The sequence below is a fragment of the Entamoeba invadens genome (genome assembly GCF_000330505.1).
Source record: "Entamoeba invadens IP1 unplaced genomic scaffold scaff_1105074725849, whole genome shotgun sequence".
NCBI lineage: Eukaryota > Evosea > Mastigamoebida > Endamoebidae > Entamoeba > Entamoeba invadens.
The window spans coordinates 463066-473003 of record NW_004440189.1 but is presented as its reverse complement, the minus strand read 5'-3'; the positions used below and the strand labels follow the sequence as shown (position 1 = coordinate 473003).

At 36.9% G+C, this 9938-nt stretch overlaps 7 protein-coding genes across 7 annotated transcripts; 3 read left to right on the top strand and 4 right to left on the bottom strand.

Annotated features, from left to right (window-relative positions):
* Positions 1-497: 497 nt before the first annotated feature.
* EIN_225730 (hypothetical protein) lies at positions 498-2449 on the bottom strand (the record flags this gene model as incomplete). The annotated part of the gene is made up of 3 exons (XM_004254963.1): positions 498-653; positions 763-2214; positions 2309-2449. 3 exons carry the CDS (start codon positions 2447-2449, stop codon positions 498-500), a joined length of 1749 nt encoding a protein of 582 aa, XP_004255011.1.
* Positions 2450-2488: 39 nt separating this feature from the next.
* EIN_225720 (hypothetical protein) lies at positions 2489-3049 on the top strand (the record flags this gene model as incomplete). The annotated part of the gene is made up of 1 exon (XM_004254962.1): positions 2489-3049. One exon carries the CDS (start codon positions 2489-2491, stop codon positions 3047-3049), a length of 561 nt encoding a protein of 186 aa, XP_004255010.1.
* A 59-nt stretch (positions 3050-3108) lies between these two features.
* EIN_225710 (protein TRANSPARENT TESTA GLABRA, putative) lies at positions 3109-4188 on the bottom strand (the record flags this gene model as incomplete). The annotated part of the gene is made up of 2 exons (XM_004254961.1): positions 3109-3942; positions 4060-4188. 2 exons carry the CDS (start codon positions 4186-4188, stop codon positions 3109-3111), a joined length of 963 nt encoding a protein of 320 aa, XP_004255009.1.
* An 837-nt stretch (positions 4189-5025) lies between these two features.
* EIN_225700 (hypothetical protein) lies at positions 5026-5907 on the top strand (the record flags this gene model as incomplete). Its single annotated transcript, XM_004254960.1, has 1 exon — positions 5026-5907. One exon carries the CDS (start codon positions 5026-5028, stop codon positions 5905-5907), a length of 882 nt encoding a protein of 293 aa, XP_004255008.1.
* An 804-nt stretch (positions 5908-6711) lies between these two features.
* On the bottom strand, positions 6712-7134 carry EIN_225690 (histone H3, putative; the record flags this gene model as incomplete). The annotated part of the gene is made up of 1 exon (XM_004254959.1): positions 6712-7134. The coding sequence occupies one exon, from the start codon at positions 7132-7134 to the stop codon at positions 6712-6714; it is 423 nt and encodes a 140-aa protein (XP_004255007.1).
* Positions 7135-7713: 579 nt separating this feature from the next.
* EIN_225680 (importin subunit alpha, putative) lies at positions 7714-9277 on the top strand (the record flags this gene model as incomplete). The annotated part of the gene is made up of 2 exons (XM_004254958.1): positions 7714-9069; positions 9182-9277. The coding sequence occupies 2 exons, from the start codon at positions 7714-7716 to the stop codon at positions 9275-9277; spliced, it is 1452 nt and encodes a 483-aa protein (XP_004255006.1).
* Positions 9278-9353: 76 nt separating this feature from the next.
* On the bottom strand, positions 9354-9926 carry EIN_225670 (serine-threonine protein kinase, putative; the record flags this gene model as incomplete). The annotated part of the gene is made up of 1 exon (XM_004254957.1): positions 9354-9926. The coding sequence occupies one exon, from the start codon at positions 9924-9926 to the stop codon at positions 9354-9356; it is 573 nt and encodes a 190-aa protein (XP_004255005.1).
* Between the last annotated feature and the right edge of the window lie 12 nt (positions 9927-9938).

The window sequence follows — 9938 nt, the reverse complement described above, 5'->3', positions numbered from 1 at the left end:
AACAGCTCCAGCTCGCGCAAACACGACTGTCGTCCCAAAAACACCTGTCAAAAACACGACAATTCCAACAGTCAAAGCTAACACTACAAACACCACTGCAGTGAACAAAAACGTCACAGTCCAAGCACCTAAACCAACAAACAAGACAACAAACGCTACTCTTCCTCTCAATAAGACAATGAATAAAAACACAACAACAGCACCAGTCTTGCCAAAAGGAAATAACACTACAAAAGTCGAGAATAAGAAAACCCCAGCACCAATCAAAGAACCAACTAAAAAACATAAACAATTGGTGAAAAAGTATACAAAGAAGTTGGAGAAGAAGTTACAAAAGATGAGTTTGGAAGACAAGCCGTATCACAACAGAATGTGGAAGGTCGAAAAGAAATTCCACCGACTCAATAAAAAAGCGAACAATGTCAAAGAGAAATTCAGTGACTTCAAACACACCGCGAACATGATATAAAGCCTAAATGAACGGTTAGAAAAATTGGTTATTGTGGCACGTCCATGATGTACGGCCCTTTGAAGTCCAGTGGGACAAATTTGTTCAGTTGAACTTCTTTCTCAAGTGCCGAGTAGTCGTATCCACTGTTCTTCTCATCTAAGAACGAAGTTTTGTCAAATGTGATATTGAATGAACTGAAGGCCTGTATGTGAGTCTTAATATCTTCTATATATATTATATATTATATTAATAAATAAATATATTAATAAATATATATTAATAAATATATTATTAATTATAAAGAAACAAACGATTGTATCATCACCATAATTCAAAAATCGAGTGTTACCAAATTTGAATACATCATATGGTACATAATAATATCCACAATATGCGGAATTTTCAACACTAACAACGGGATCAAACAACTTCTCAAGCTCTTGTGGAGTCGTCGGGTTGGTTATAATCTCTTCGGCACCATCTTTCCCATCTTCCCACATGATTAAATAGAACTTTGCTTGGCCTTCTTCTTCATTGGTGTACCTCAACTTGACCATTGGGGCAGAGGTGTAGATCACTTGAACGTTCTTTTCGGATTGTAAAGCAAAGCGCAACTCTTTGCCTTGATTCTCTTCTTTCGCACAATAATCAAACCCAAACGCAGCAGCATACTCTTGCTTCTTCGCGAGTTCAGAACACTTCAAAACAGTGCCTGAATTGTATCTGACTAATCGAACAATACGATAAAACCCATTAGCACAAGCTGATGCATCCATTGAAGTCTTGAAACACTCAAAATCAATTGGAATCCAATTTTGATATGTTCCAAAATTGGGGCAGAGAGAATCTTCTTGGACAGTCGAGTGATTTGACATGAAGTACCCCGCACTATGCCCTTGATTGCCCCAACTGTTCTTCACCACAAACCCTCCTCTAGAAAATTCATTGATCTTTCTATGTTGTGCATTTCTATTGATTCTGAAGTCGTCATTATATCCAACTATCAACATCGAACGGACTGAAGAGACATACGATTTGCCAGTGATATCAAAGACCCCATTATTATCAAATGAAGAGACTTCTATCTCGTAACAGTACTCGTTATCACCACAAGGAAATCGTTTTGAGACACAGTCGTCGTTATTAACACCTTGATTATCAAGTCGAGAGCACTTTGTACGGTACACTTTATTGAATACCCCATGCGTCCACGTCACAGGTAGTTTTGTGTTGACCAAAAGTGTTTTGATGTCTTGGATAGAATATGCCGTCGTGATGTTGTTCACAATAAATTTGATGGGATTGGTCTTTAACAACGTAGGGATGTTCGCAGTCTGATCCGACGTTTCTGTCTTACATAAATTCCATTCATTCTCGTTTGTGTTGTATGGACACGCGTTCGATGGAATTGCCCAGTTCTGATTGTTATCTCTGAAGTAATACAACCACTCCGGTAAGCCATTAGATGTGCTATGTGTTCGTTGTCCGTTTGTACAGAACTTACTTGGGTTGGACGTGTTACACAACTCAGTGATTTCAATACCAAAGATTTGTTCGCTGAATGAGACGTAAGAACTCGGGGAGTGGCCATGGTACTGTTTTGCTTCGGAGTTGTACGCCGCTTCTAAAAACCCAGTGATACCAAACGCCCAGCACATCTCACGTTCTCCTTCATTCTTTGGTGGTGTCAATGCGCTCCAAGGAATGACATATTTGACTGGTTGTTCGTGAATGTAATTGTAAGTTGGTTGTTCGAGGTCTTCCTACCAATTAGTCCATTGTTAATGTATAAAAAAACGATACTTTTTAATAAATTTATTATAAATTATAGTAAAATATGAATTAAAAGGAACAAACAATACGAGTATTTAAATGCACAAAAATGCCGACGTAGATGCAAAGGGAAGATACTACAAGCGTTGTCAGAGAGACGAAGATGAGGATGAAAAGGAGGAAGTCTTTGCCCTCCCTTGGGAAAAGTGTATGGCTCTGCATCATTGTTGAACCAAAAATGAGATCTCAGATCTCAGAAATTCCATGGCAGAAGTTCGACCATCTTCGGAAACCCTTCGTTTTCCTAATTTCATTGAACGGTATACAACCCAGCGATTTGTCATAAACGTTGACGAGAATGATGGAAGCGACCAATTTATATTTCTTCATTCCAATGGGTTAGTACTTGTTGGACTTGCGAGAACACATCCAGTGTGCAAAGCACAAGATATTAAAGTGGCTATTAACACTCAAAAAGAAAATCAGGTGAAAGGAAGGCATAAATTTGGTGCACAAAACGTCAAGCCAAAAACAGTGTTAATCACGGTGGTGGCTGATGGAGTGGAGTATAAGGTACATGCGTTGACCTCTGGGCGTTTGCTTGAAATGAACGAATCACTCACCGATCATCCAGAACTCCTCAAAAACGAAAGCGAGGGGAAAGGATTTGTAGCAATTTTACAAAAGAACCCAAACGAGAAAAATCCAGAGGAAATGGAATCACTCAGCCTTGAGGAATTTTGCAAACTCAGAAATTTGGAAGTCCCACATTATATCCCATTACCTGTGGCCAACGAAGAGTACGACATCGACGATTATAACTGATTTTAAATGTTCGCAGTGCTTTTTTCAGTTTTTGTAACAAGACACAGGGAAGGACTTGATTATATCTCGACAACATACACCTGATTGCCAGCTGTGAACGAAATGAGGTTTTTGTCTAAAGGGCACCAGGATATGTCGTTGACTTGTTTGTCAATTTGGAATTGGAACATCTGTGGTTGTCCACCAGACTCAACAGGGAATAAATCCCACAGCAAAGCCTTTTGGTCAGACGACGCACTGCACAGGTGTGTGCTGCAGTGCGGGCTCCAACACACTGCGTTGACCAAACTGTGCGGCTGTGAAAGCTCTACATAAGGCACTGCGGGTTTTCGCGTATCGATAACAATCACTTTTGTCGAGTCTGACGAAAAAGTTGCAATAAAGTGGCTGTCGAATTTGTTGTAAGATAACCGGAGAAGAGGAACCAAGTTTGTTGTCTCATACAAAATCGTTGAGTGTTCAAGTGATCGCAAATCGAACATACGTAACGACCCATCACCACCAACAGTGCTGAAAACGTCGGGGTTGTCCGAAAAAGCAATGTCGTATACCTCCTTTTCGTGTGCAATCAACTTTTTAATTGAGTTGCATGAACTGACCGACCACAGTGTTACTGTTGAGTCGAGCGAACACGTCAAAAGTAAATCTGGTTTTGTGCAGTTCCAATCAAGTGAACTGCACGGAGAAGGCACATCCGTCACCATCCCGAGTGTCGCGACACTCGAAATAACCTCGTTTTTAATTTCCAATATCTGCGGCTTTAACCCACCAACCACGAGAAGGTCCTTTGTTGTGGATTGTTCAGGAGAAAATTGAACTTTCGTGGGTGGGTACTCGACTTCAAATTCACACGATTTGATCAGTTTTGAATTCACGTCATCGATTGTAAAGACCTGTTGTTAAATATGTAAACCTTACTTTCCTTCGAACTGATGTTATTAGTCATTGCGTCGTAAAATAAAAGCAATAAAGTGGGAAGAACATTCATTAAAATTGACAAAGCGACAAACTTGACAGACGTTACGGATTTGATTCACAAAAGATGTTGCTGCAACACGTAAAGGCTTGTCAGTTCTCTTGCTCCAGCTTACAGAATAGAGCGGTGCCGTAGAGGTATAAGAATAAACAGTGCTTAGCATGTATGATTCCTCCTTTTCCTTTCGCAGTTTCTTTGAGTTCTTTCAAAAAAAAAGTTGGGTTTTTTTCAAAACAAAACCGACAGTTGGCTTACTCGTTCACCCAGTTGTGTGAATGAGCCTCACCTTTCATATTTTTTTACCTTCAAGTGACCTTTTATTCCACCTTTACAATCTCAATAAGAACTCGAATTGATCTTGAAATTATGAAAAAGTCAAAAAATGAAACATAAAAATGTTATTTGAAAACAATTATATAAAAACATTTTAATAACAATAATTGTATTTATAATTCAATTTGGTTTTGAACTATATTTTATTAATATTATAACTATAATCCTTTTACACAATGATTAAAAAAATTCATATTATGAAATATCACCACTTTCCGGAATTGCCAATAATCAAGTGATTTATTTTTTAACCAGTTTATTTTCTTGCAATCTCGTCTGAAATGTGTGATGAGATAAGTTTAGATAATACACGTGCAAAAATAAATGATCAGTGCCACACTCCTTAATTATTTATTAATAAATCTAGTAAAAAAATGAAATTTGATATCCCACAGTCCTAAACTCCCCACGAAATGAGTCTTCGAGATTGTGCTATAAGAGCGAAGACAATCGAAGCAACTCGAAATTGACAAAAGAAAGAGAACTTGAAAAACAAAAAACAAAAATCAACCAATTTTTTTTGAGTTGATGATTTATCTAAAGCTAATAAGAAGTAAACCTAATAAGAAACTAGAAAGAATTAGCAAATAATCCGAAATAACATGGGAGTGTGTGCACGAGATACATAAAAAGGGAACTTTGAACTCGAAAAGTATATTTTACAACGATGAACGCGTTACTCTTTCTCGCCATCACATTAGCCGTCGCCGAGGATGACATCTACTCTCCATTCAAGCGTAGTTGTGTGATCCAGAACCGTATCAACTCGGTCACAGCGGAAACAAAGAACTTGCAAATGAGAATTGAAATCGACGAACAGCAAGAGAGGAACTTCATGGACACTCTCTTTTACCTCTACAGAGACTTGAAATATGCCACTTTGACTGAAGACAGAACACGACTTGAACTTGAGATCGAAGGGATCCAAAAGAAACTCCATGACGTTAGAACTCACAAGGTCGACTTGTTAAGAGACATTAGAAAGTCAGCCGATAAAGTCACTCAACCATTCAGAGATAACATTGCTAGAACTAACAGAATCGAACGACACGTTGGACTTGAAGACTCCGGAAACTTTGTCGAAGAACGTTATAAGACTCAAGACTCCATTAAGAAAATCACTGAGGCTTTGGCTAACAAATACGCTTCCTTGGCTGCTAAAGTAGAGGCCCAAAACGTCGTCGAAAAGGCTACTAAGAAGTTTAAGAACGACGCTAAGAAGATCAAGGAATACGTCGAAAAGAAAGCTGAAGCTGCTTATAAGGACATCCACGCTAAGGTCGTTAAAGCAATTAATGGTGCGACTGAGAACGGTGTTGTCAGAAGTGACGTCGAGGCCGTTGCTAAGACTGCTATCGAAGGGTTGGTTAACACTCTCGAGATGAAAGCCGCTGCTCTCCCAAACATTAAAGTTGCTGAGAAACTTGCTGATAAGATCGTCAAGACACAACTCAAGGGCGTAAAAAAGACTACTAAGAAAGTCGCAAAAAAGGCCACAAAGAAGGCTACCAAGAAAGTTACAAAGAAGACCGCTCCAAAGAAGAAGTGAGATGAATAATTTCAACTTTTAGGTGTTCGTATTTCATTGGGGTTTTATTTCTAAATTTGCGACATTTTTGCCCTGTTTTTTCGGGATCGCTTTGATTTTTGAGGGTGTTTGCGATTTTTTGAGCTAAAAATCAAGTCATAACTTTTGTTACAAGGCAATCCTAATAAAAAATGAGTGTTTTTTGGCGAAAAATGATGGAATGTGATCGATTTAATACTCGTCTTTTAAAAATTGGGTAAAAATGAAAAAAACAACAATCTAAAACACTCTTTTTTTTGAAGATATAATTAATTAATAGTCATTTTTAATGTTATTTTTCGGCAAAAAAGAGGACATTGGTAAATGTGTTGAACTACTATTTTTATTTTAACATTTCACTTTTTTTAGTTACAACTATTATTATAGTTTAGAAAACAAACGTTTTGTTTTCTATAAATACAATTTTTTTCATCTTCGAAAAAATGTTTTTCAAAACAAATAGAAATATTTTGACGGATTGCATCTCGATATAAAATGAACTAAAAATCGAATAGCATTTTCTATTAACAAAATTATATTCTAACATTTCTAATTATATAATAATCTAATTATTAAACTAAAATTATTTGTTAAATCAATATCAAAAAAATCACATTAAAAAAATTGATGTAATTATTATTAAAAACATAACAATAAAATTGAGGTTTTAATTTCAGAACAGAAATAACTTCTTTAATGGTTCAAATAAATAGAATAATAGTATGACTTTGTAAAAAGAGAAGTGAGATTGACAATGCGAAAAGAAGAAATAACAAGTTATAAAATTTAAGTTCTCTCGCCTCTGATTCTTCTTGCTAATTGCATGTCCTTTGGCATGATGGTAACTCTTTTGGCGTGAATGGCGCACAAATTTGTGTCTTCGAAAAGACCCACTAAATAAGCCTCAGCAGCTTCTTGTAAACAAGCCAAAGCAGCGCTTTGGAATCTCAGATCAGTCTTACTAGCTGTAGCGATGTCTCTGACCAAATGTTGGAATGGAGCCCTTCTGAGTAAGAGTTCTGTTGATCGTTGTAAGACTTTGATTTCAGTCAACGCAACAGCACCCGGATGTGCTCTTTTCTTTTTGTTTGTTGAGTCTTTGCTTAACATTTTCTTTGCTGCTTTGAAAGCCACATTGACATTCTTCACTGCTTTTGTAGCTGATTTTTGGCTTGTAGTTCTTTCAATTCTTCCTTTTGTGCGTGCCATGTATTTATAAATACTTTTGATTATTATAAGTTCATAGGTTCTTTTTATTATTCCAAAGGACTAGGGTTTCCTTTTTATCAAATTGTGTTAAGGAAAAAAGTTTTTATCTACTGTTCCTATTTTTCGCTCATAAAAAAGTTTATTCTTATTATTGTCTTTTATTTGGGTAATTAGACGTTAGAGTTAAGTTTGTTTTTATATAGTATTTATTCACTCACATTTTCTTATGAATTGAATTGACTTTTTTGACTTTTTTTGTTTATTTTGATTATAATTTAGTAAATTATTAATCAAACTAGACTTGGTATTTGTCTATAACTTCATTAATTTAGATATAAATTAATCTACTATTTGTTATATTGTATAATTGAATTTATAATTATCAACTAGTTCAAATTGTCATTGTTATTTACTTACTTATAATATAATATACTATATATAATGGTTTGCAACTAAAACTATTATATATAATAAATAAAATAATTATTTAATCATATAATATAACCCGAAAACACCCATTGAATGAGTTTATTTGTTTGTTAACTAAATCACAAGTTTTTGTACCTTTAAAATTAATTAATGTCATACCGTAAAGAGAAAACATTTTCTTCGTTATGTGCCGAGCATCAAGCCAGCCACAACACCCTTCGCACATCTGTTCGTGAAGAGTTTTTTGCTTCCAAGCGACAAATAGAAGGTGAATTTATTCCCGTCGTTGTTGTTCCCAATGAAGCGGGCCTTCGGGAGGTCATAGCGCAAATCAAGTTGTGTGACGTTCAAGCGATGTCGACGTATTCCTCATACTTTTCCGAGACTAACATGCTTCCTTTTAACTTACTGATCGAGTTGAATGCCTTTGAACCTTTATTTAATCGAGCGATCAATAACAACGACGACACCTTCAATGAGAAATTCATGATGTTCACCACAAACTTTCTCGTGAACAATCAAAGTGACATATTTGGGCGTCAATTGATTAATATGGGCTTTATTAAAGTCGTTGACAAGTTACTCGACTCGACAAGTCAAACTGTAGTTCTTCGCTGTTTAACAACGGTGTCAAATTCCCTTGCAAATTCAGCGTCGAATTCCGACGCTTACATTCGCTTTGGAATTTTCGAAAGAGCCATGTCGGTGATACAGAAATACAAAACATTCGAAACATTGCAGACTATTACCTGGCTCTTTTCTAATATCTGCAGAACAAGGCTGACTACAGACTTCACAGAGATGACCAAAATCGCCGATTTTTTCTTGTCGATTCTCGTCGATTTCGACAAATACTCGGACCAAATAGTGTCGGACGCGTTATGGGGTGTCGGGTATCTTGCTCAAACGCGACACTATGAGTCCTTTGTGACTAGCAAAGAGTTGCTCGACACTATCTTCCAAATCCTCCGTCATGGACAATACACCAATTTAACGTTACGATTTCTAGGAAATTACGCCTCGCGAAATGGGCATGAAATCGACTTGATAGTTGATGCAAATGTATTTAGTTTGATTGAAAATGCAGTGATGACCACGACGAAGTCGTCAACGATCAAAGAGGCGTATTGGGTCTTGTCAAATATCATTGGTGGAGAGAACGCGACTTACTGCAAAACACTGGTAACTACAACTCAATTAATCCAAGCAGCCGTCGAGGCAATCATGCAAACAAAATTCGATAATAAAGTGTTGGACGAGATGGAGTTTGTCGTCAGCAATTTGTTATATATCTACGACGACGAACTGATAGCGTACATCCTATCGCGATGTTTAGATGTGATTCGAGTCTATATCATTATACTCCAAACAAGCAGAAACACACAACTCATTTCGAGCACTTTACAAGCAGTGTTTAACGTCTTAACATTCGGACAGAAGAATGGAACTGATCTTGTGGATGTCTTTGTAGCGTTAGGATTGCCTGATGTTCTTGAATCCATTGCGGTTTGTTTCATGTCTTTCAATAAATACAATAACTATTATTTTACTATTAAATAATTACTATTATTTAATAGTATGCAACTTACTATTTGAAGTTATAACGACTCATACTTAGATCTACTGCACCGACAGAACAAAGAAATTGGTCCGTGGCTTGAAAAAACAATTCTTCCCAGAAGGGAGTGAAGCAACTTCACTCACCGACCTTTAAGAGTGGTTTTATTAAATGATTTGTAACACTTTAAATTGAACATATAAACGCAAAGTAACATATTCTGAAAATTAAGTTAGAGGTCTCCTAATAATGAAGCCGTCAAATCATCTGCAACTTTAGTATCAAGTTGACTCTCGTGTTTGCTTTCGCTCGGAGTCAGTGTTTCCATCTGTTCCTCGTGATGTTCGAGTTGAAGTGGAGGTGGTTGTGAAGGTCGAACTGAAGGTTTAGCAACCACAGGAATAGCAGTGCTTGGTCCAAGGATAGAGTCTACTATATCAAAGTCAGTAGACACTGCAATTTCAGTACTTTTAGTCTTATCCATGCTTTCCACATCTTTCTGTGCATTCTTGAGTGGTGGCAAGACTTCTGCAATTTGTGGTCTTTTCTCGGGGACTTGATCCCACATCTTTTTCACTAGCTCGCCAATACTATTTGGAATGACTTTGTCGATGTCCATTCGTTTACCTTTGCTTACGAAGTTGATGACATCCCATGAACTTCCGAGAGTCGAGTAAGCTGGTCTCTTTTGGAATGCTTCGACTATTATAATTGCCAAGGAGTAGATATCATATGCCTTTGTAATATCTTTTGAGTATATCCCTTCAGGTGCACAATACACTTCAGGCCCAACTTTTTCTGTCATTTGTCCTTGTTT